This window comes from Mchenga conophoros, linkage group LG7, assembly GCF_057382185.1.
Source record: "Mchenga conophoros isolate Kocher_MC1m ecotype Shallow Benthic linkage group LG7, M_conophoros_male_GT1.1, whole genome shotgun sequence".
In the NCBI taxonomy this organism is placed as follows: Eukaryota; Metazoa; Chordata; class Actinopteri; order Cichliformes; family Cichlidae; genus Mchenga; species Mchenga conophoros.
In genome coordinates, this window is record NC_140532.1 from 26,953,100 (window position 1) to 26,979,912 (window position 26,813).

A 26,813-nucleotide genomic window follows, 5' to 3' on the forward strand; every position below is an offset into this window, starting at 1 on the left:
ACTACACGCATTAGGGGTTAAATTACAATGTACATGGTAGAAGATAGAAGGACGTTTGAAATACTATAAGTACGCTAATGGTATGTAATATATTGTCATAAACTGAATTTTTAATGTTTCTTTCCAGCTGTCTTATCTACATAAAATGCATAAAGAGGTGCAGGAAACAAAGAAAGTACTGCAACTTTTAATGACAGCAGTGTGCTGCAGCATGATGACTCTCACTTAGAGCAGACATGAAAGCTAATTCAAATAAATTAGATGAACATCACCAATATTTTTTTTTCAGTGTATCTTGCCAAAATTAGAAGATCAATGTTTGAGGATGTCTTAAACATATACATTCCCTGTCTGTCTTATCACTGGTATTTATTGATTCTTTGTACCAAGGTATCAGTATTGAATTGGAAATAGAAAACCCTAGCTCAGTGTAGCACTGATTTGAAGCACTATTGACATTTTATGTGAGAACAATATTTGTCACCGTACAAGAGAGATGAGATTTACTGATGTCTTACTTCATATAGTTCTTTCAGTTGTCAACAGTCACCTATTATGACAGTATCTCTTTAATTAAGGCAGAAATAAAACATGATTTTCAAAATTCTTAATCAGGATCAAGAATAAAAACATCAACGATCAGCAAATAACGCTTTGAGTTTTCACTGGGAACAGAAAAATGGAGGTGGGAAGTGAAAAATAGCTGCACAGACCGAATAAAAAAATAGATGGAATAGTCCAAGACAAACAGAGCTGTGGTGTGCATTCCCCAGTCAAAACACACACACACACACACACACTGCATTTTGCTCACAGCTCAGGATTTTCTTTTGTTTCTTTTTCCTTCTATTGGCCTTTTTTCTCCACATATGCTCTTTAACTCTTTTTCTCTTTTTGTTTCCATCCAAAAAACGAATGTACCAAATAGTGCAGAGTAAAGCACATATAACTGATAGTTACTATATTATATTACTGATAGTTAGTTAGCCCACCAACATTCAGTCCATCTGTAAAAGATTTCCAGTTACTGACCTTTTAAACATAGTTAATGGAATTCGACCAGATGTACCAGAGACTGGGAAAATGAGGACTGGAAAAAACAAGGAGAAGGAACTAGACAAACAGACATACTTTCTTTAAGAGAAACAGAAAAAGTGCTCATCTTAATTTCCTGGTTTGATAAAATCCTGGCCATCCCTGAACATAGATCCCGGATTTTTGTGTGTCACAGGATTTACCAGCACTGCTTTGGATTGATGATGTTTCTGTCTAGAACAAGCCAAGTCACACAGGCCTTTTACTTGTAGTAACTGTAGAACTTGTAGTAATTATCAGTGGATAATGTTTGTCTGCAAATCAATATCTGCTCTCGCCCTCAATTACATACAAAAGCTGGACAAAGCTTTGAAATCTGGAGTTAGTTACATTTTTCCTGTTTCCTAATGCACACACACACAAACACACTCAGGCATGTAACTAAGAATGATGACTGGTTACAGCCAGTTCTTTGTGTTTTCTTTATATTTTTCTTTACATGATTGTGTTTCAGAAATGAAACATTTATTCCTTATCAGTGATTCCTCAAACACTTCTCCAATCTTAGTTTTATGTAGTTTTTTTATATTAACGATGGAGAGAGTGAGTGAGGTTGTACCTGAATGTGGTTTAGATATTTATGTTCTAAAGAGGACAGTTTCATTCCTACGTTGCCTCCATTGAACCAAAATTTCATTTGTACACAAGAGTTTGCAGTTCTAAGAATCCTTTTCTTGTCTGTGGTGTTGAAAATGGTTTGGCTGAGCATTTATATGATTTGAGAAATATAATCCTGTGAGTCACTGGTAAGATCGGTTAAAGTGTTAATGGAAGTGCAGATAAATTTGCAAACATGAATGCTAACACAAATGTTGATTTTTAAGTACATTATAGAGCAAACAAAAAAACCCGATAAATCACGTTGTTTATATTTATTCATTAATTCCCTGTATCAGCATTTCAAAATGCATTTTTAATGACATGAGTAAACATAAATTAATAAGCTTTCATTTCATCCTGCAGGGAAACGGTGGTGGAAGGCACCCTGACCCATCCTTTTGCCCTAACGTTGTCTGAGGAGACATTATACTGGACCGACTGGCAGACTCGTTCCATCCACGCCTGTAGCAAACACAGTGGAGACAAAACCAGAGAGATCCTCAGTGGGATTTACTCTCCCATGGACATACAGGTTCTGGAGCCCTACCGCCAACCAGACAGTACGTGTTTCACTGTTTTACATTTGTGTTTGTAGATTAGGTTTGTAGCTGGATAATTCTGGCCAACTTTGATCTACTTTCTGGTAATTATTTAATGATCTCTCTGCTTATTCTCACCCCAACGTGTATTTTTGTTGCAGTCCAGACACCATGTAGTATCGATAATGGAGGCTGCAGTCACCTCTGCTTACTCTCTCCAGTTGAGCCTTTCTATAGCTGTGCCTGCCCCACTGGCGTGCAGCTTAAACCAGACAGAAAGACATGCAAACCAGGTATGGATCATTTACATTACTATAACCTCAGAATAAACCAAACCTTGTCTTCCCCTGTCCATGTGTCAAAGTGTCCTTGGGTAAAATACTGAACCCCAAGTTACCCCCAATGTGTCCACTAGAGAGAGAGAGCGAAAGAATGGACGTGTAGTTAAAAGTGCTTAGGTACGGATAAAAACATGTGTTTTTAGTGCTCAAATTGAGTAGAAATGGGCTAGTCTACTTACCATTTGTTTTAAAGGAATGGCTCTATTCCTTCAGTTTTAGTTTTTAAGTTTAGTTTCTGTACTGGGTCTGTTTGTCCATTTTCTCTGCTCTTTGGCATTCTTTATTTTTGTTTGGGGTGTTTGCATGTCACAGGGGAACCAGGGTAGTAGGGTAGGCTGCATTTTTTAAAATCAAAAATCCATTCCATTGTTGGTCTGCATTTAGCTGTTTAGCACAGATAAATCCAGTAATTTATTGTGAAAAACTCAGTATGCGTGCCGTGCACAAATAAAAAATAACGTTTTTTGGGTTTTTTTGCAATGGTAGTTATCAATAATAGTTGCTTCAGGATAGATATATTATTATATTGTGACTCCAACACTCAAACAGTTTCCTATTGCAGGAACATTGTGCCAATGGGGAAGGATTCCCTTTTAAAAAGAAGAGACCTTTGGCAGAGCCAGGCTCAGAGGGGAAAGAGAAGAGGGAAAAAATTAAAGCATAGAGAGCTAAGGACAAAACACAAACTACTGGAGAGAGTAGACAAAATGTATAAATATATAAATAAAATTAATTCCATTGAACTGAAAAATGATGTATTGTGTTCTGTAACATAACTGTGGACTTTTCTGGTATTTCAGGTACATGAGTAAGTTATTGCCTAAAAAGGGTTTAAATGTTGCTCATGAGAAATTAGCATATGTGGAGGAGTAATGTCATATTAATGAAGTTCTAGATAAAAGTTATAAAAAATAAAGTTAATCAGAATCTGTGACATAGCAAGCTGTCTGTAAGTCTGCGAAATGTAGTAAAAAGCTCAGAGAATGGTAGCAATGCTAGCAAACCGTTTAAATAAAAACTTAATGCCATGATCAGCAACACCATGAAATTTTACTGAGTGGACAACAACAAACGACTTCTTTAATAAATACGTGATTGTTTTGAATATGTTACCACAAATGAAGGGCAATTAATATATAGTGAGTATAAATTATATAATCATTAATTACATCTTCATATCTGTGCTAATCATATTCAGTCTAGAGCAGGGGTCACCAACACGGTGCCCGCGGGCACCAGGTCGCCCGCAAGGACCACATGAGTCACCCGCGGGCCTGTTCTAAAAATAGCTCACCATAACAACTTACCAGTAAGCTGCATCTATTTTTATTTTTTCTTGCTATTTTTTTTTTATCACAATTGCATTGGTGTTAATTTGTTAGAGATAATATATTTAAAAAAAAAGAAAAAGAAAAGAAAAGAAAAAAAGAAGGAAGAAAAAGAGAAAAAAAAAGAGATAATATATAAAAAAAAAAGTTTATTATTAAATATTAGATCATGATCTAATATTTAGTGCTAGCTGGTCTCCACGGAAACAGTTGCCGTGAAGACCAGCAAAGGCAAAGGTGAGGAGATGAGGAAAACATGGCGGAAAAAAGGAAGAAAACATATAATTTTAACAGTGAATGGGAGGAAGAGTTCTTTTTTACCACTGTGAAAGATTCATGCGTGTGTCTCATTTGCGGGGCAACTGTGGCAACGGCAAAGCGGCACACAAGCTACCATGCTAACTACCCAAAGGGCAGCACACTGCGAGCGGAAAAGGCCCGCGAATTAAAGGCAGGTTTGAGCAAACAGCAGTCTTTTTTCACGAGACCGGTGAAAAACTCTCAAAAAGCAACCGAAGCCTCATTTAGAGCTACACATTTCATGATTAAGAAAAAGAAGGCATTTTTAGACGGGGAGGTTTTCAAAGAAGCAATGATGATAATTGCAAAAACTGTGCTTAAAGACGAGAAATATGGAAACGATGTAATCTCCACTCTCTCTGATGTCCAGCTGGGGGCAACTACAATTGTTAGAAGAGTGTCGGCTATGTCCGGGAACTTGGCCAATCAGTTGGATCAGGATCTGGCAAAGTGCAGTTGGTTTAGCATCCAGTGTGACGAGTCCGTGGACAGCAGCAGTACAGCACAGCTGATGGTCTTTATCCGGATGGTATTTGATGGTTTCTCCACAAAAGAAGAACTTCTGACACTACTGCCGCTAAAGACAACTACGAAGGGAGTTGACATCTATAACGCGGTGAAGGAGTTTTTCGCGAAGAAAAAGGTACCGTTGGAAAAGCTGGTATCAGTGACTACCGACGGGGCTCCTGCTATGATCGGCCGACATACGGGATTCATCGCTCACTGTAAAGGTGACACAGAGTTCCCAAACTTCATGCATTACCACTGCATCATTCACCAGCAGGCGTTATGCGCAAAGGTGATCGGCTTCGAGCACGTCATGACTCCCGTCGTGAAGATCATAAACAGCATCCGCTCCAGAGCTAAACAGCACAGAACATTCAAGGTGCTATTGGAGGAGCTGTCAGCTGAATATGGTGACCTGCTACTACATACGGAAATCCGATGGCTCAGCAGGGGACGGATTTTGCTTCGTTTTTTGTCACTTTTGGGTGAAATCCAGGAGTTCATGCAATCCAAAGGGGAAGACACATCTCTGCTGGAGGACACTGAGTGGACACTTGACCTTGCGTTTTTAACAGACATTACTGGGAAACTGAACCATTTGAACTGTGAGCTGCAAGGCAAAGGTAAGACTGTTGCTGACATGATAAGTGCTTTAAATGGATTTAAAGCCCAGATGAGCATCTTCTCTGTGCATTTACAGAGAAAAAAGGTGCTGCACTTTCTTTCTGTGCAGATGGTGCTGAAAGACAATGCTTCTGCATCTGAGACTTTTGCCAAAGTTGCAGAAAAGTACACTCAAGTCATAAACTGACTTGGTCAAGAGTTTGAGAACAGGTTTTGTGACCTTGATCAGCTTGAGCCATGCATCTCATTCGTTTCCAATCCTTTCATGAATGTGGACACAACATGCATTGCTGAGCAACTAAGTTCAATGTTCAGCTTGGATGCTGGACAGGTGGAAATCGAAATTGTAACATTGCAAAATGACGTCCTCCTCAAAGCCTATCAGGGTGCACCAAACTTCTGGTGCCTTGTTGACACAGAAAAGTACAGTGGTGTTTGCACAGCAGCTATGAAGGTTGCCAGCCTGTTTGGTTCAACCTATCTTTGTGAATCAGCCTTTTCTGACATGAACTTCATCAAGAACAAACACAGAACACGCCTCTCCGATGCACATCTGCAAGACTCACTCAGAGTTGCAGTGTCAAGTTATACCCCAGATTACAACACACTGGTGAACAGCATGCAATGCCAGGTTTCCCACTAACAGACAAAGAAAGCCATATTAGATGTTCTCAGTGGCAATTTGCTTTAAAATGCTGCCAATTTGGTGAAAAGTTCTGTAAAATTTGAAAGTTGATTTTTTGTATGTTACATACATACAAAAATAATGTATGTCACAGTGCATGATTTGTTAAAATTTGTTAGTGGTAAGTGAAAATGTTGTAGAAGTGATCACTTCAAAATGTAAATACTTGCAGAGATATATAGAAATAAAGCGTTGCATATTGATATTTATGTTTCCTACCTTGTTTCCTACTTGCATTCAGTGTTGGGAAGGTTACTTTTAAAATGTATTCCGTTACAGAATACAGAATACATGCCCCAAAATGTATTCTGTAACGTATTCCGTTACGTTACTCAATGAGAGTAACGTATTCTGAATACTTTGGATTACTTAATATATTATCGTGCTTTTTACAACAACGTGAATGTACTATTGCTGTGTGATTTATTACTGTTACTAAAGGTCCGCGACTCCGAACTGTAGTAAAGGGACCTCTGACTAATACGGCGGGGTCCCTGTCGGCTCATAGCCGAAAAATAGCTTTACTTTGTTGTGTGGGTCAACTTTTCTTGCGAGAGACAGAGAGAGGCGTTGAAAGACTGCTCCAACGGAACTTATTGTTTTCGGAGGAAAACACGAACACGGTGTACAGTCGAGTCTTAATAGCTTACTTACAACTGGGCTCGTCAGGCACTCTTCTTGGCTGCAGTGGTTATTATTATATTTACATGCTTCCAGCTCCCGTTTTTCCTCGACGGCAACTCGTACCTTTCCACTCGCCTTTTTCTCCCTCCTCGCGCTCACAGACACATAACGTGTATGGCAGTGCATTCTCCCTGCAACACGGACTATACTGCCCATGATGCTACATTCTTTAGAGCTATGCTTGTAGCATTCTGCCTGTTAGCTTAGCACAACAACGAAAAGGCGCTCTCTCACCCAGGAAACACACAGTCGCAGAGAGAGAGAGAGCGTCGCCCTGTAACCATGGCAACCGTAAAGCTGCCCCCTGGAACGAAAGAATGTAGCTGTCAAACAAACCCAAACAGTCCTGACCCGCGACAAAATGAAACAGGAAAGTACCGCAGTGTAATCCATTTATTTCAACAAAGTAACTGTATTCTGAATACCACCTTTTTAAACGGTAACTTTAACGGAATACAGTTACTCATATTTTGTATTCTAAATACGTAACGGCGGTACATGTATTCCGTTACTCCCCAACACTGCTTGCATTCTTTATAATTATGGTGAAAAATAATTAACATAATTAGTGTCCGTACATAGATGAATATCATTAATTATTAATGATAACACATAATTAAGTTAAACTGAGGAAATTTGTCATTTGAGAAGTGTGTGTCAAACTGGTAGCCCTTCACATTAATCGGTACCCAAGAAGTAGCTCTCACTTTCAAAAAGGTTGGTGACCCCTGGTCTAGAGTAACCCAGTTCTATTTGTAGTTTCCTAGAATAATTAGTGTGTACTCTTGCCGACCCCATTTACCACTGCGTTTGGTGTGTGAAAAGTGATGCAGAGTGGGGAGCATCAGCTAGAAAACAAGTAAAATGACCAGTAAAATGAACCCTGTAGTTTAACAGTTAGCTGACCGGCCACCATGCTGATTCCCATGAGGCTAAAACAATAGAGCTTTATTCTACAATAGCACAACACTGTATTAGAGTTTTCTGTGTCTGTTAGGCTGTGTTATGGGAATGTATTAAATTTGAATGAAGCATGCCAACCAATCACTTAGCCACTGTTGACAATAAAAACAACAATGCCCTATTGTGTCAGGCTGCAGTTTGTGTGTCTGTGGGTGTGTGTGTGTGTGTGTGTCTTTGTGTTTTTGTGTGTGCTTCTAATTTGTTTTGCTTGGCTGGTTAAATTGAAGGCGTTTGTTATTGCGCTGCCTGTAGAGTGTGTGTGTGTGTGTGTGTGTGTGTGTGTGTGTGTGTGTGTGTGTGTGTGTGTGTGTGTGTAAGACTGTTTGTTAGGGGTCTTTAAGTGTCTCAAAATGAAGTCAAGCGAAGAGAAGAGTGGAATCACAGATGCTGTCCCTCCTTTCTCTTCATTCTCTTCCTTTATTTATCCCGCCTTGCCTCAGACATTTAAGTAACGATGAATAACTCTCATTGTAAAATCTGATTGGTGCCAAGGCTGAGAGATGCCAGATTTTGGCTGGTTGTGCAGCTGAAAGAACACAGATTAAAGCTTTTGCTGACACGTTGGAGAAGTGTGTTTTATATGAGCTTATATTTAGGCTGACATTTGGAGGCCTCGAAAATGAGATTTTACTTCTTAGAGATTTATCCAGATAGAGTAAAATTCAGCGTGGTGTGTATTTTGTAACGTTCAGTTACATATCTTTATTGTCTGTAGGTTTTGTAATTTATTTTACAGACGTGCTGTACAGTAACTGTTTTGTCTTATGATTTGAGTGAATTGATTTGAAAGATAAATCAAGTAGGAACATAGAAAGAAACACTTTTAACTTTTTATAATCCGAGCACCTCAGAATCAGACGTGTAAGACACAAAGAAAAATAGTTAATTGTCTCCCATGAGGTGAGTTTGGCTCCTGTTAAATCAATCAACAGCCAAGCACAGTGGAGAATCCCCCAGGATAGCAGAGCCCTTTGTTTCCAGACTGGTTGGAGTAAGGAGGAGGCAAGAAAACTGATAATAGTGCAAGCTTGGCTCAGGCTTGAAATCTTTTTTGACAACAGACAGATTTATATTGGGCTGTGGGCTTTGGCTCCAACCCAGATACCAAATACTCCAACTTTTGTTGGTTTGTTGGATGGCTTCTTGATATAAATGTTTAAATAACGGAGGCTTTGGCAAATGTTAGATTTTCCAGATAGGACAGAAATGTCTGACGGGTATTTGTGCATAATAACTATGACTAAACAGCAGATTAGTCCTACATATGCAGGATAGAAGCCTCAAGCTTAATGCCATCTCATTGTCTTAAGATACAACTACAGCTAATATTATTAACAATATTAAACATATGTTTTTTGGATTGGGGGGGTAGGAGTTGAATTCTAAAAGTTCTTTGAATCCATTTATAAAAAGCAAAATTCTGGTATCAATTTCCTTCAAGAGTCATCTTATTTGATGTCAGCGGTTATTGTGGTAGTTTTCAATGAAACAGTGTGTAGTGTCCAAGTTAGAAGGCAGTACATAACATGCTACACAAATGACTTGAACTGGGATTTTTGCCATTGTGCTGCTTTGTCCTTGTGCATGGGCGACATGCAAGAATGTTTTGGGTTTGAACCCTGGCTGGGACTTTTTTATGCCGTTTGCATTTTCTCCCTATGGTTGCATGGGTTTACTTCAGGTACGCCGTTTATTTCAGGTTCAGCTTCCTCACACAGTCCAAAGACATACATGTTAGGTTAATTGAGGATTCTTTATTAGCCGTGGATATGAAGTAGATGGAGTGCTTATAGTATATAGAATACATTGCATTATTTCTATAATGTAATAATAAATTACTAATTACTTATTAATAACTGTCTGTCTTGTTTAGGAGCAGAGCAAGTTCTGTTGCTGGCTCGACGGACGGACCTTAGGAGGATCTCACTGGACCTGCCAGATTTCACAGACATAGTACTGCAGGTAAAAAGACATAGGAAGATTGACTGCTCCTGAATTACCTGAGCTAGGGTTCCTGAGGGTCATTGCTGTTCCTCTAATTATGCAGGTTGATAACATTCGCCATGCCATAGCTATAGATTATGACCCAGTTGAAGGTTATGTCTATTGGACGGATGATGAGGTTCGGGCCATTCGACGATCCAGCATTGATGGGAGTAATGCCACGATGTTGGTTACCACGGAGATCAACCACCCAGATGGCATTGCTGTAGATTGGGTTGCCAGAAACCTGTACTGGACTGACACGGGCACTGATCGGATTGAGGTATATCTGATTTGTTACATTAGAGATTTTATTAGATTTTTCAAAATTCACTATGTAAAACTCTAAGTACAGTTTACTCTTAGGCTGCATGGTTTATATTAAAAAGAATTGAACACAAAAGTCTAACTGGGTCACTTGTAATGCCTGTCTGCATACTTTTGGATCTGTGTGAACCGATTACCAATCAGACTTTTGAAGTTTATGCCTGTGCAATTGACAAGACAGCTTCTGGTGATTATTACTCAAAAAGAAAAGACTATGAAATTTTAAACATATATGCAAACAAACCGTTTGAATAAATCTAAAAAATATGTTGCATTGTCGTGTTACATTTTTACATTGGAATGTTATGTGGTGTTGCAGGTTACCAGGCTAAATGGAACCTCTCGGAAAATTTTGATTTCTGAGAACTTGGAAGAACCCAGAGCCATTGTTCTGGACCCTGTTAATGGGTGAGTACTTCAGTTGGCTCTCCCACCTGAACACAGCTGTCATCCGACATACAAAAGTCGTCTTATCCATATATTAATCCAAATTCATGAGAGTTTATAACATGCAAATCAAAATGCAGTCCCAAGTGTTCCAAGTTGGGAAATATTGATTTTGATGTTGAAAAAAGCATATGGCCTAACAAAGAAAGAAAGAAAAAAAATGTTTTATATCATAACATTAGATTTTACAAATAATTGTCTACCGTGAGGAATGTGAAATTTCTTTTGCAAGCTTCAAAAAGAATACCTGCCTAATCTAATATTCTCCTGTCAGTGGAACTAAAATGTTTTTTTGTCTCTTGTTTATTACAGTTACATGTACTGGACTGACTGGGGTGAGCATCCGAAGATTGAGCGAGCCAATCTGGATGGAACAGCCCGGCTGGTCTTGGTCAATAGCTCTCTGGGCTGGCCCAATGGACTGGCTATAGACTATACAGCAGGAAAACTTTACTGGGGAGATGCCAAAACGGATAAGATAGAGGTACGTTCAACAGTTGTCTTTTTCCAGATGAGTGTCAAATGAAAGTAAAATTTCTAGCCTTTACAGAATTTTTGTTCTACTCCTTGTCAGTTTAATTTCAATTCAGTTCAGTTTTTTATATAGTGCCAAATCACGACAACAGTCACCTCAAGGTGCTGTATTTTGTAAGGTAAAGACTCCAACAATACAGAGAAAACCCCAACAATGAAACAAGAAATATAACAGTGTAACAAAGCAGTCCTACATATTTTTTTAATATGCACTTTGAAGAACATATCCAGTTCCAAGATTCCTCATAGTGTCACTGGAGGCATTGCCATCCAGAGTAAGTATCTGGTTGGACTGTCCTGATCAGATCAGAAAAGTGCTTTAACCTCCTAAGACCCGAACTCTTTCACGACATGCATTTTTAATTTCTCTTTGATATTTGGATATATTGGGGCCCGATGAATGTAAAAACAAAGAATTACCAGATTTTTTTTTAACCTTATTTTTGTTTTTAAGAAAAATAAGAGCCGCATATGAGGATATTTGTTTAAACGTTTGATAGAACAGGAGCAGTATAATGTCCTCGTAAGTGATATCAGGCCCATGTAGAGCAAAATTTAGTATTTTAGTCTAAATAATCCAAAATGTGATGTCCACATATGTGGACGCCAGGTCCTAGAAGGTTAAAGGTTTCACCATTCTTTTACACTTTAACTGTTTTAACTGATTATGGATTGTACCTCAGGCATGTGTGTGTATATGTACTCCTGTTGTGAAAAGATAAAAAGTGTTTCTACACTGTGGAGCAAGAATCAAGTCCCCATAATGCAACCAGCAAATTTTAGTGTGATGACCACAAGAGGGTTGAATAGTAGTTCTGCTTATCAGGAGATTAATATCATAGCATGTAAGCTCCTCTGAAGTGTTGGAAACATAACTGTTAGCGGTTGTAGCAAGCCTACCAAACAGCTGAAAGCCTAACAGCACATAGCCTTTTAGCTTCTAAAAGAGAGAACGACAAAAGGCCTCGGCTAAGTGAAGAACTTCTCTAAGAACACTGGAGGAATGCTCTCACTCCCTCAGGTTCCCTCTCTTTGCTTCTCTTCTTTGCCCCCACCCCCACCCATGCCCCTCCTCTGTCTTAGTGTTTTCAACTCTTTTTGTTGAAGAAATCTGACTCCCCCTTCACCTCCTTCTTTGTGGAAAAAAACCCCTCTGAAGTTACCGCGCTGGCCCCCTCCTTTTGAAACGAGCATGTGTTCATGTGAGAAAGCGTTGACTGATGTGTTGCTTTCTCAGCACACATACATAAAACGGCTGCTTTGTTGTGATTATGCAGATTGACTGTGCGTAGCGCCATTCAGCCACTCTGTTGAGCCATATGGTTACTACTTGTGGATATGTGTGCCTGTGTTTTTTTTTGTGTGTGTGAGTGAATGATGTGGGACTCAGAAAATGGGGAGGTGTATATAGTGGAATTTCCCCTGCTTAAGGCCCTGCGCGTTTTTTTTTGTTTTTTTTTGAGTAACAAGTCTAGTGTCACTGCTTCATGCTGTATAGAATGAGAGAATGTCAGGGGTGTTACAGCCGGTCAAATAAGGATTGAACACGTCACCAATTTTCTAAGTCGATATATTTGTAAAAGCGCTACTGACATGAAATTCTCAGCAGATGTTGATCGCAATCCATCCAATCCATACATGCAAAGAAATCAAATGATAAATTATGTGTAATGATGAGAAATGACACAGGGAAAAATTATTCAACACACTTAATGAAATTTATTTAAACACCGTACAAAAGGCTTTGTTGGTGATGACAGCTTTAGAACGCCTCCGCACAGCCTAAACAGCCCCACACCATGATGTTCCCACCTCCAAACTTCACTGTTGATGTGGTGGTTTTGGGGTGACGTGCAGTGCCTTTTGACCTTTGACCTCCAAACACGGTGTGTTTTATGGCATCCAAAGAGTTCAGTTTTGGTCTCATCTGACCAAACTTCTCCCAGTATTTCACAGGCTTGTCTAAATGTTGTCTGCAAACTTTAAACATGATGCAACATGCTTTGGATTCTTGGATGGTGAGCGTGCATATAGGCCATGGCTCTTGAGTGCATTACTTATTGTTTTCTCTGAAACAATTGTACTTGCTGATTCCAGGTCATTCTGTAGCTCTCTACAAGTGCTCCTTGGCTCTTGGATAGCTTCTCGTAATTTTTTTCACTGCTCTGTCGGAGAACCTGGTTGTGATCGGTTTGTGGTAAAATGATCTTTCCACTTTCTGATTTTGGCCCCAGCAGTGCTCACTGTAACCTTCAGAAATTCTTGTGTGTCAAGTGCCATCTGTATGTTTTGCAACAATAAGGTTGTATTTCTTGTGTGACACACATGACACATTTTTACAGGCCATTAGTTGGGACTGAACCAGCTGATATTAATTTGCACAAATGGCAGGATTTCTAATTACTGATGGATTTCAGCTGGTGTCATGACTTTCTCTGCTTTTTTGCACCTTTGTTTCTTCGTGTGTTCAATACTTTTCCCTGAGTCATTTTTTCATTATTACAAACAACTTAATTTATGGACATCTATGGTTTGGTTTCTTTGCATGTGTGGATTGGGTTGTAACCAACATCTGGTGAAAAGTAATGTCAATAGCACCTTTAGAAATATATTTACTTAGAAAATTGTTGACATGGTCAGTACTTATTTAACCTGCTGTATATGTGCCAAATCTCTCTGGGCTGGCCAAATGGACTGGCTATAGACTAAGCAACAGGAAAACTTTATAGGGGGAATGCCAAAATGGATAGGATAGATCTATCAGCAGTCTATATATTTCCCGATGAGTGACAAATTAAAGCAAATTTTTAGCCTTTGTGGAATTTCTGTATGCCTCCCATCTGCTGGTGTGCAACAGGTCTAACATGTTGTTGTAGTTGTTTCCCCCCCAGATGTGTGCATAAAGTGTTAGAATAGATAGAGACATGGTACATCACGCTTTCCAGTGAGGGCATCATATTGAACTAGGGCTGCCACAAACGATTATTTTGATAGTCGACTAGTCACCCATTATTTTTGCGATTAGTCGACTAATCAGATCATCATCCATTGGACGTACAGCTTATTGCACCAGCAGCATCTGCTCTTATATAACTATCATTAGCTTACAGCTTGAAGTGTTTGTGCTAACTAAAAATAAAGACAAGATGGTAGTTTATTAATTTTTAATGAAATTTGCAGATTGTTTCGGTGAAGTTTAATAAACTCCTTGCTTTCTAAAATATAACAGGACACCGGAGTATATTCTCCAGCATCTCACACTTCTGATAATCAGCTGTCTGCTTGACAGTTTTAGCTGTGCAAAAACTATAACTTTAATCTCAGCCAAACCGATTTACTCAGGAACAAATAAAATACTGAAAAAAGCCAAACAATAACATTTAAGTTATCTAAGTGACTTATATATATGTTTAACCTGAGTAGCGAAAGACGGCGGTGGGTTTGAAAACGATTTGCCGGGAGTCCGGTGTTCTCACGGCTCTAGTTAGCCTTGCCCCCGCCTAGCTAACGAGCTAGTGGGTAACAGACGTCTCCGAAAACGTCGGAGCGCTTTTGAAAATATGTGGTGTCTTGATAAACTGAGCAGATATTTGAGGTTTACACAGCTACATTCTCGCCTGAAAATATGTTAAACGTTTATTTTGTGACCCAGAAAGAATAATAAGAGTAATATTAAAACTAACTAGCTGCCGCCATTGTTGACAGCTGCGCTATGAATTCTGGGACACAGCTTCTTCTTCTTCGGGGTTTAACGGCAGCTGGCATCCTTGGACATGCAGTGCTGCCATCTTCTGTTTCAGTCCGTTATTACACTCTTAAATCCTACTACTCATTCCTGCGTCCTTTGTGATCTTACAAAGCTTCAAACGATGCGTCGACGATTTTAATAGTCGACATAATCGTGACTAGTCAACTAATCGTGGCAGCCCTATATTGAACATCTGACTGATAAATATTCTTATGTATTCCTGTCAAAGTCTTTATAATCTGGTTTTCTTATGTGTGTAGTTCAGTGTAGTGGAACTTCTAATAGCTAGATATATGCCAAAAGTTGGAATGAAAAGCTTTGGAATAAGACAGTATACGGATCGTATAAGTAAAGATTATTTTACCAGACTAAAGAAATTAAGGCTTAAAACTAGAGTGAAGTCAAATGTGCTCATCTCTACTATGTTGGGGGAAAAAATCAGATCATACCAATCAGAAAACGTTAGACAATCAGTATTTTATGTGAACGCAAGTGCAAATTAATTAATTAATTAATTACGATCAAGTGCGCTCAGGGAAACTAACCAGTCACAGAAGTGCTGATGACACATGTAAGGAAGTCGTTAAAATCACTCTTGCTTTTTCCTTTAGTGCTTCTGTTTTCCTGGCAGTTTTTTTTTTCACATCAGCATCAATGTTGGACCAGACATTTACAGTGAATGCATTGGTAGTTTTTTTTGCCTATGGAAAACACTGCTTGTGTCAAAGCTTTTGTGGTGTGGTTTGTGATTGGTATAAGCTTTGTGGCTTCTTTGGTTTTTTGTGTAGATTCTATTCATCCTGGGTCTGTCTTTATGTTTATCAGAGAAAATCCACGTGTGAGCGTCTGTGAACCATCCGATGCTCTGATGTCTCACTGTGTGCTTGATGAGACCTTGTTACTTTTCCGCTAGCTTTCTTTTGCCCCCTCTTCCCATCCCCCCCGGACGTCCATCAAGAAAAGCGACATTCTCACACCCAAAATGAAAAAGATGAGAAAAAAAATCACATTCCCAGTGCATAATTCTTCCTGAAAAAGTCAGTGGAAAGAAAGAGTGAGTAAGAGAGGACGAGAGAGGAGATAAAGGGAGTCTCTCTGCCATCTTTTCACTGGGATGTCCATGTCTAATTGTTTCACAGTGATAAATGAATAGGTTTTTTTGTGGAGGGGTTAGGAGCCTGCCTTGGATCAGAGGCCCATTAAAGTGAATGTTCTATTTATTTCTGTTTGCTCACCCCCTCGGCCTGTGAATGGATATTTAAATGAGTATTCATTAAACAGATGCCCGTCACAGCAAAACACTCATTCTAATTCTGCTTTTTTCTTGTGTTCGAAATATATATAAAAGCAGGAGCTGAAAGGTAATACTGACGACTAAATTTAATTCAAATTTGTAGCAAGTTTTTCAGTCAATGTATCATATAGTCTGTACTCCTTATTTTCAGTTTGGAGTCTGACAAATGTTGAATTATTGATGTGAAATAAGAATTATTGATGGCTAATCCAATGATGAACAGTAAAATGATCATGTTAGTGTCATCTCAGCCAGAGATTTTTAAACTTGAGCTGAAGGTACACCAAAGGGTACACCTGCACATATATCAGCCCCCAGATGTGTTCATGTGTGATCTGACAACGCATACGTTTTTGACAGCCTCTCTGCTTCGTCTTGATCAAGCACAACCTAGCAATTATTTTGCAAGAATGTCAGTGGTCCTGTAGTAAATACTTTGCTTCCACTGCCTTATTATGCATGTTCGCACAAATCAACACAGTCTTGCTGCCTCCAGTTGAGATGCAACACACTTTTAAACAAAAAAAGTTTCTGTTTAAAGTAGGGCTGCCACGATTAGTCGACTAGTCACGATTATGTCGACTATTAAAATCGTCGGCGACTAATTTAATAGTCGACGCATCGTTTGAAGCTTTGTAAGATCACAAAGGACGCAGGAATGAGTAGTAGGATTTAAGAGTGTAATAACGGACTGAAACAGAAGATGGCAGCACTGCATGTACAAGGATGCCAGCTGCCGTTAAACCCCGAAGAAGAAGAAGCTGTGTCCCAGAATTCATAGCGCAGCTGTCAACAATGGCGGCAGCTAGTTAGTTTTAACTTTACTCTTATTATTCTTTCTGGGTCACAAAATAAACGTTTAACATATTTTCAGGCGAGAATGTAGCTGTGTAAACCTCAAATATCTGCTCAGTTTATCAAGACACCGCATATTTTCAAAAGCGCTCCGACGTTTTCGGAGACGTCTGTTACCCACTAGCTCGTTAGCTAGGCGGGGGCAAGGCTAACTAGAGCCGTGAGAACACCGGACTCCCGGCAAATCGTTTTCAAACCCACCGCCGTCTTTCGCTACTCAGGTTAAACATGATATATGAGTCACTTAGAGAACTTAAAAATGTTATTGTTTGGCTTTCTTTAGTATTTTATTTGTTCCTGAGTAAATCGGTTTGGCTGAGATTAAAGTTATAGTTTTTACACAGCTAAATAAACTTCAAGCAGACAGCTGATTATCAGAAGTGTGAGATGCTGGAGAATATACTCCGGTGTCCTGTTATATTTTAGATAGCAAGGAGTTTATTAAACTTCACCGAAACAATCTGCAAATTTCATTAAAAATTAATAAACTATCATCTTGTCTTTATTTTTAGTTAGCACAGACCTTAAACACTTAAAGCTGTAAGCTAATGATAGTTATATAAGAGCAGATGCTGCTGGTGCAATAAGCTGTACGTCCAATGGATGATGATCTGATTAGTCGACTAATCGCAAAAATAATGGGTGACTAATCGACTATCAAAATAATCGTTTGTGGCAGCCCTAGTTTAAAGTGTTTTCTTGTTAGGTGTCTGATGTTACTTTAGCCAATATGTGCAGAAACTGTGCAAGTGCTATCCAAACTGTAAACAGAGAACGTTAACCTTCACAGTAAAATTTTGGTCTGTTGGAATAGAAAGTGCCTCAAGGCGACTTTGTTGTTATTTGACGCTGTATAAAAAACCGAATTAAACTGAAGTTTACTACTTGGGAAAGCGATCAACCAACCTTTCAGGGAATACACTCTTTTTCCTGGCAACCATAGATTGTTTGGGCGTCGCCAACCAGCCTTTAGGCCATGGACTTACTCTAATCTAGCCTGCGTGCTTGTAAGCATCACTGGTCCAGTTAAAGGCATTAGACTGGTGGTTGGTGATCTGCACTGGTGGTTAGTTAGGGGAAATGTGAATTAATAAATCATTCCCAAAGTTTTGTGCAGCTGTATGTTGCAATAATGTACGGTTGTTCCAAAATCCCACAGCATACCTGGACCCCATTTAGAAACCAGTGAACTGTAAACTTTTTGCTTGCTTGTAATTAATTAGAAAGTGCAGTATGTTCCTCTGTTATACTGGATTTTGTTGTGAAAACAAATGCTTAGTGTAAATGGAAGTGTGAACACGGTCATGTACTCCCCAGTACTTAATACTGTGTGGCCTAGGCTGTAGTAAGAAAGTACATACCAGAACAGCAGTTACCTTTCATAAGCTGGCCTTCAGTCTCAACATAGATCATTTTCTTTGTGCTACAACTTGGCATTAACAATAGCCTATTATAATCTCTTCAGTTATATTGAAAACGGTAGATCCCTCCCCAGCTCCAGGCTTTACTCTACTATGCTAAACCGCTTCCCAGCACTCATTTTTAATATATCTGTCCACCATGCTCATAGTTTGCGAAATGTCTACCATGGCACATTAGAGACCTTGTAGTTAACATGTGACCAGACACACATGCACACACACGCTCGCAAACCTTCATGTAGACTGCAAATGACTGTAGTGTGTCTAAAATAAAACCCCGTGTCTATTTCAGTTGAGGCCAGTCCAGTAATAGCACAGGCGGTGAGGAGGAGGGTTGGACACAAGTTCTAATTGCAGCCTTGTCAATTGTAGCTCTCAATTTCTGCTTATAGAAACACACACACACACACACACACACACACACACACACGTGACGTGTCACCATATTGTTAGGAGCAGGAAGGGTTTCACATTGCCAGCAGTGTTTTCTTTGGCTGCTACAACATGCGTCAAACTCAAATCCCACTCTTCAAACCTCTTTAACTAATTATTCTGCTTGGCAACACTTTGGTGAATGGTTGATGGTTTTATATGGACCAAATTCTTTAATCTATATCATTTGTGTGTTTTACATTTAGTTAAAACATGGACATAGACTATATTTTCACCTTTAATCTATAAAAAATAACTATAGGTTAGGATGATGACAACTGTAAGGATGGATTAAAGAAGCTGAGCTTTTAATCTGCGCTTTTTTCTGATCATCATTTCTGTTTCAGGTGATCAGTGTGGATGGTAGTAACAGACAGACTCTACTAGAGGACAAGCTGCCTCATATCTTTGGTTTTACTCTATTGGGGGATTATATCTACTGGACTGACTGGCAGAGACGGAGCATTGAGAGGGTCCACAAAACCACAGCTGTACGAGAGATCATTATCGATCAGCTGCCAGATTTAATGGGGCTGAAGGCAACTAAAGTGACAGAGACCTTTGGTGAGTAAGCTTATTTTCCTCTGAGTTCTGTACATGCAGCAACAAAGCGGAACTTAGAAAAAAAAAAATCAAATGGCATATAAAAAAACGTTTTTTTCTTTTAGGTACAAATGGATGTGCTGGTGATAATGGTGGATGTAGCCATCTGTGTTTCTGGCGTCAGCAGGCTGTCAGCTGTGCCTGTCCAATGGGGATGGAGCTCCTCTCAGACCTCCAGACCTGTGTGGTGCCCGAAGCCTTCCTGCTCTTCACTAATAGGTCTGTCTGCCTTTCAATCAATAGCATGAAATGCCCTGCTGCTCTTGTTATCTGTAACTGGTGCATATTACAGTCATTCTGTTATTATTATGTCAAAAACAAATGACAAAAAAAACAGGAAAAGCTCACAAACATGAATGGCATAGGGGATTAGCATTCTCCTTACCTGACTGTAGTACTTCAGTTTGGGTTTAGGCTTCAGTCCTGAGAAAGTGTCTGCTATCTCAGACATGATTTAGTCTAGTAGGTGCTTTGACTTTGCTGTGTGTCAATCTGTGTCAGTAATTCTGATTATACAAGCTTATAACAGCTGCATTTTTCATTCTTTTCTGTATTTGAAGGAAGAGATACACGTCAGTTTAAATCAATCCAGCTGTCTACACAATGGATGCAGTTTATTTTAATGCTTCAGATCTGTTTTATTCTGTTTTTATACGTCTAACTTCACTGTGTCTTGGAATGCGAGTGCTTTCAAAATGAGGGTGAACCACACTCAGTAGTGTGCCTGAATGCGCCATCTGAAGGAGGACTAAAGTGGCTACTTCTTGGCAGTCTGTGCAGACCTCATGCTACAGTATTTGGTTTCAAACAAATTCAGCTGATTTTTTTCTTTTTTCCCCTGAAGTGTCATAAGGTTTTTTTGCTGGGGGGGTTCTGAAGATTTGCTGTATTGCAGCCGTCAAATTTCTTTCATCTTTTCCTACACTGTTAAGCACTGTCCAACTGTAACCTCTTACTTTTTATAGTTTTAGTATTAACAAATGGCTCTAACACAGTGAGGCTAGAGCAGCTATCACAACATGCATGCATCAGTGGGGAGGACGTTTCACTGTATCAAATGGTAGTGGACTGTTTGGTGGCCTGAATTAGAGACGGTGAACACAATACTGAGTACTAATTTTTTATGTATCAGGGCACAATAAAAAAATCATCTGGTCCTTACCAGGTTCTATAATTGTCTAAATGCACCCCACATTTATACTCTCGCATTTTATTATCTCGTGTTTTTGTAAATGTCACAAATGTCACAAACCTGAGAAATAGGAGTTTCATACTGTTGTAGTGCACCTTGAACAACAGTAGGACATAAGTTTGAAGTTTTATTTTGTTTCATTCTTTCGTTGTTTGATTTTTAACTTTTGTCACCTTGGACTTGACTTGACCTTGGAAGACTTTGACCTCGGGCTTGTTTCACCATCAGCCTTGAAGGTGAGAATGTAACTTGCACGGGAATTTTAGGGATTCTTTTGTGTTGTTTTCTCCTCAGGGACAACATCAGGAGTATTTCTTTAGGTACCAACAGCAATGATGTGGTCATTCCTGTGACAGGAGTTAAAGAGGCCTCTGCTCTTGATGTTTACGTCTATGAAAGAAGAATATATTGGACAGACATACAGGCAAAGGTATGTTTTGCAACAGAAATGTCCTGATGTGTTAGGTTTTTTTTTTGCATCAGATTAAGAGAAACTGGGAATTCTTCACTTCTATCAGTTAAAGGAGAATTTGCTCTTTTTCTTTCCTGTTGTCTATCTCTTACTTTGCTCTCCGCTCGTTTTCCTGCCAGACAATCAGCAGAGCCTACATGAATGGCAGCTCTGTAGAACACATTATAGAGTTTGGGCTGGACTACCCAGAAGGCATGGCAGTTGACTGGATGGGTCACAACATTTACTGGGCAGATACAGGCACTAACCGCATTGAAGTGGCTCGGTTGGATGGCCAGTATCGACAGGTTCTGGTCTGTAAGGATCTTGACAATCCTCGATCATTGGACAACCCACGATCACTAGCACTGGACCCAGCCAATGGGTAAGACCATACAGTTTTAAAAATACCTGATATATTGGCCCAGTTCACTGCTGTGGATATAAAAATTCCTCCACTATTTCATAGTACAGGGGCGTTACCAGGTGCCTGTGGCCTATCTATCTATCTATACAATCTGCAGAAAAGTCTGTCATTTGATTTTCTACATTTTATTAATGAATATGTGTGTGAGACGAATGTATGTCATCAAACAAATGGACAGTCAAATAAAACAACATTTGCATCCCACTGCCTTCTCCTCAGTTACCTTCAGTTTGTGAGGGATGGTGCTGTTAAACCTGTTTATTAACAAACCTTGCATTATTACATTGTATGCAGATCACCCCAAAACATACTGATGTGCCTGTGTGAGTCTTTCTGTTTGATTGTTAAGTACGTGTGTCAGCATGCCAAGTTGCTACACACTTGGTGATGGCTTCATGCTGTCATGGGCCAGACCTTTCAACACACTTGCCTGGAGCCAGCTGATGTCATTCCATGATCAAATATTGATAACAGGAAAAACAAAGTTGTCTTCTTAAAGTGGAAGCGTGTTCCCTGTTTGGATTAGATTAGCCAGTTAGATAAATAATGTACCCAAAAAACAAAAAGAAACAGATTTTAATAAAACCACCAAAAGCTTTTACATCCTTTTACGTTCAGATGTGATTACCTTGGTCATGTGTATCACAAGGCATAAGAGTTCTTTCTGTCTGCAGCTACATGTACTGGACAGAGTGGGGAGGTCGGCCACGCATAGCCAGAGCCTACATGGATGGCAGCACCATCACAACCTTGGTGGATAAAGTGGGCCGTGCCAATGGACTGACCATTGACTATGTAGACCATCGTCTCTACTGGACTGACCTAGACACATGCATGATTGAAAGCACCAACATGCAAGGTTTGAAAACACACACCAAGAACTTACCATGGTAATGATTCACGGGAAAGAGGACTTAAACTTTCAATAGTCAGCAAAAATACACTGTAGCAGCAATGAGGCAAGCAAAGTCCAAAAACCAGTCCATAAAGTTAGATAGACGATCTAGTAGGAACACGAGTACAACAAAAGAAACTGTTGAGGGTGGGGCAGACCAGGGGGAAACTAGCAAAGTAGCACAGTTGCCAAGAAAATGCCTTGTTTAAATATCAGTGTTACCTAAGGCCTTTTTATGTGTAGTTTGCATGTTTGCACTGTGCCTGTGTGGGTTTCGTCCTAAACACTTGGCAGTGCTTCACTAGAAAACTTGCAAAGACAGAAGGCGAAAGTGGCAGAACTGTGGAGTGACCAGGAATTAAGAAAATGACCATATTTTCCAATACTTGTTGAATGGGTCAACTCATCAATTTGTTTTCCTCCTCATATTCAGAATTGTATTTTTAGAGCCTGCTGGACACAACTTTACAATTGTTTATGTGTTAGTAATTTTAAAAGCAAAAGATTAATCACTAGCTTTTTCTAGACAATTTTTTTTGGTTGGCAGCCACTGAATTCCAGTGGCTGCTACAGACTTTGTGGGATATTGCACAGAGTAAAATGCTTTTGTATATGCACAGAAAGTTTCACTTCATCTTCAGGGCCAGTGGAGAGTGTAATACCAATATACAGATACATACATACAATTATATGTATGTAATTCCCTTAGGCACATTGCAAACTAAAGAATTTGTCTTATAGTCTGTTAGTTTTTTCCTGTCTAATCCATAAGGCTGCTTGGTAAATTTACACAAGAAATTCTTACAGCAAAAAGAAAAAAGTATTGATTTTAGGGCTTTTATGAGTTTTCCTGTGTTGTCCCAATTCAATATCTTCTGCAGGCCTTCAGAGAGAGATCATAGTAGATGACCTCCCTCATCCCTTTGGTCTCACACAGTACCGCGATTTTATCTATTGGACTGATTTTAACCTGCGTAGCATTGAACGTGCAGACAAACGCAGCGGATACAACCGTACTGTGGTGCTGCAGGTATGAAACCACTTTAATTATCTAAACAATGTGTTCATTTTTTACATTAATATAACAATTTATTATATAACCAAGACAACACAAACAGACAAGAACCAAACAACTGGAATGAAAAGAAACTAAACAACACTCTGACCCATTTATTCAAAGCCACAGTTTACATCAAACTAAGCCAGTCCACTTTCCACATCCACAAGCCTTCTCAAATAACCTCATGTTTAGAGCTGTTCTATTATATTCTATTCTGTTCTATTCCATGGTTGTACTTTAAAATCTTCTCACTAGATACTTTCTATTTCTTTTAAATATTTTCCCACATTATACCAAGTTTCAATCATATGTTTAACAACTGGATTGCTAATTTGTGCTCAGTTGTTTTGTTTTTTTTTCCAAATGACCTGCATATACTTGGACACGGCTCATTTTAAGACCATAACATGTTTTTGTATTCCTAATAAGGAAATGTAATCTCATTTTTACTGTTGTGCATTTAACTAGTGTATTTGTTTTTTGGCACTGCTAACTTGTTGTTGGTCCTTTCATATTCCATCTGAAACTGCTGAGCTTTAACACACTGTTTCCTCAGGGCCAGCTTGAGCTGATGCTAGACATCCTGGTCTTCCACTCTTCTCGCCAGGATGGCACTAATGAGTGCACACACAACAACGGCAACTGTGCCCACCTCTGCCTGGCCACTCCTGCTGGTGCCCAGTGCCGGTGTGCCTCCCACTACACCTTGAACCCAGATGGACGAAACTGTAGCTGTAAGTACAGCTGATGGGAATCACACATATACACAAGTAAGAGAGAGTGCAGGCTAGTGGCTTGAACAGAGTGTCAATGAAAAATATGATCATTAAAATAGTTGCTGGTGTTATACGACTATGCGTCTACAGTTAGGACAAATGGAACAGAAATGACTGAAAGTAAAACGATAAACCTCGGCCGCTTCTTTCTCAACAGCCAACAGAAAGACTGTGAAAGCCAACATACTTTAGTTGTTTCCCATGAGTGTAGCTCCTCTAGTGTGTGTGTGTGTGTGTGAGTGTGAGAAAACTTTGGCTTTCTTTTGCCAGAGAGAACATGGAGTCTTTTCACCAGGCACACCCTTTCTCTACATTTGTTCACCCTGTTAATCCCACACCCCTCTCTGTTGTTTCTCTGTCTGCAGCTCCTTCAAGTTTCCTGCTCTTCAGTCAAAAGGCTAGTATCAGCAGAATGGTTTTAGGAGAGCAGAGTCCCGACATCATCCTTCCTATCCATGTAATGAGAAATGTTCGAGCTGTCAGCTATGACCCGGTGGAACGACTGGTTTACTGGCTCGATGGGCGACAGAATATACGCAGAGCCAGAGATGATGGGGCCATGGTACATCCACATCACCCTCTTAAAACACATACTCACAGCATTTGACACCATTGGCTGTTTTTGTGGAAAAAAGGATAAATAAACATTGACTTAGAAATTAGAATAGAATCATGATTAAGACCTTTTTATTATATTATTTTCATGCTTCATGTGACTCAAAGTGAATGTCAGAACAGGTCAAATGTTGACCTTATGACCTTACTGTGTTTGTTTTCAGTCGTCAATGATAGTGAGCAGCACTGCTCAACCAGTGGACAACCAGCTTCATGACCTGAGCCTGGATGCCTATAGTCGGAACATCTACTGGACCTGTGAGACAACCAACACCATCAACGTCAAGAGGATGGATGGTCACACTGTGGGCGTGGTCATCAAGGATGACACAGACAAGCCAAGGGCCATTGTGGTCAATGCTGAGAAAGGGTAAGCTCATTTTTGTGACAGTGACTCTACTAAGCTCAGTTGGAAAGATTGATGGTTCTAGCTGGCAGAGGTTAAACCATTACTTAAAAGCCATCACTTGACAGTTATCTTAACTAATTATAAGCTAATCTCCAATATTGTTTTTATCTCATAAATGATTGAAAGAGTGGTTGTAAAGGAGCTAACTAATCATCTGTAGAGAAAGAGTTTATTTGAAGAGCTTCCGTCAGGTTTCAGAGCTCATCACAGTACACCTGTGCTTGTCCTGCTATAAACCTCAGGGCAGCGTTCAGTGCTGTTGACCATAATAATTTATTACAGCGAGTAGAGCATGCTGTGGGTGTCAACGGTCCTTCAGTGGTTTTAATCATATCTATGTAATAGACTCCACCATGTAAATGGAGTAAGTAAGTAAGTAAGTAAAATGTATTTATGTAGCGCTTTTCACAGATGAAAATCACAAAGTGCTTCATAATACAATGAATGAAAGTCCTGAGAGATGAGAGTCCTCTTAACACACACGTTAATTATGGAGTCCTACAGGCTTCCACGCTAGGACCATTTCCATTATAGACAGTACACCTCTCTGCATTTAATCATCAGTTACAGAGGAAAATGGTGACTCAAAAATGCTCATTTTCATGCCATTTCTGTTGGCAGGCTATTTCAAACATGCTGTTTATAAGCAAATTTTAAGAAAAAGTTCTGTAAAGTCAATTCAGAGTTTTATCATGCAAATTGCTGATTTGGGGCATTTTCAGTCTCGTTTTTAAAAGACCAGGAGACCATGATTATTGTTCTTCCCGAACTACATTCACAAATCAGCCAAGGAAAGTCCACCAGTCATAATTTTGGTTATATAATGTAATATAATATTTGGTTCCTCTTTGGGCTTTGACTTGCATGTGACATTTGTTGCATACTCCTTTTCCAATTAAGGAGATTTTCTAAATTGAGAGCTGTAGTTTTTTGGTTGAACAGGAGAAAATTGCTCTTGCATTTGTAACTCCGCGGTTCTGTTTACCAGCTTAGATAAATCACCTCTTTCTCACCTCCTGGCTATACAAAATGCCATGGGCAGAATTCTGCCACTTTTTACTAAGTCCACTCTTACATTTCCTTCCAACACAATGCTGCTCGCAGTCTTCAGTTGCAAGCTCAGAATCAATTGGCTTTTCCTCGTATGACAATGAAGAGTGAGGGAATAGAGCCTTTCAGTCTTTAGCACTTTGGAAGTTGGACGAGTTTCCAACTCCAAGTTTATTTAGCTTCCTCTGTACACTGCTTAAATTCATTTTAACTGTTTTAAATGATCAGTTTTCTTTTATTCTATTTTATTCTGTTTAACCTTGTTTTTATATCAGTATTAACTATTTTTATTACAATTTATTGTGATTATCCCTATTTTTTTTTTATTTTGCTATATAGTGCTTTGAGACTTCAGGTCCGTCAAAGGTGCTTTATTAATAAACTTGAGTTGTACCCTGCTGACACATGTCCACTTCTACAGGTACATGTATTTCACCACAGTGCAGGAGCGCTCAGCTAAGATTGAAGGTGCCAGTTTGGATGGGACAGAGAGGGAGTCTTTGTTCACCACTGGTCTCATCAGACCAGTAGCTCTGGCACTCGACAATAAGCTGGGAAAACTATTCTGGGTTGATGCTGACCTTAAACGCATTGAGAGCAGTGACCTGACAGGTGAGTCACCATAAAA

The 26,813-nt window shown here is 39.4% G+C and overlaps 1 protein-coding gene across 1 annotated transcript in view; it reads left to right on the forward strand.

Moving 5' to 3' along the window:
- The window catches only part of lrp5 (low density lipoprotein receptor-related protein 5), a 52,849-nt gene that overhangs the window by 18,970 nt on the left and 7,066 nt on the right, over positions 1-26,813 (forward strand). The window contains exons 6-21 of the mRNA XM_085283181.1: positions 2,059-2,255; positions 2,396-2,527; positions 9,540-9,628; positions 9,714-9,932; positions 10,296-10,384; positions 10,736-10,907; positions 19,055-19,271; positions 19,376-19,529; positions 20,797-20,932; positions 21,094-21,338; positions 22,055-22,239; positions 23,157-23,305; positions 23,892-24,069; positions 24,477-24,673; positions 24,891-25,096; positions 26,607-26,797. Coding sequence (XP_085139307.1) covers positions 2,059-2,255; positions 2,396-2,527; positions 9,540-9,628; positions 9,714-9,932; positions 10,296-10,384; positions 10,736-10,907; positions 19,055-19,271; positions 19,376-19,529; positions 20,797-20,932; positions 21,094-21,338; positions 22,055-22,239; positions 23,157-23,305; positions 23,892-24,069; positions 24,477-24,673; positions 24,891-25,096; positions 26,607-26,797 — 2,756 coding nt within the window. The remainder of the gene's footprint in view (positions 1-2,058; positions 2,256-2,395; positions 2,528-9,539; positions 9,629-9,713; positions 9,933-10,295; positions 10,385-10,735; positions 10,908-19,054; positions 19,272-19,375; positions 19,530-20,796; positions 20,933-21,093; positions 21,339-22,054; positions 22,240-23,156; positions 23,306-23,891; positions 24,070-24,476; positions 24,674-24,890; positions 25,097-26,606; positions 26,798-26,813) is intronic.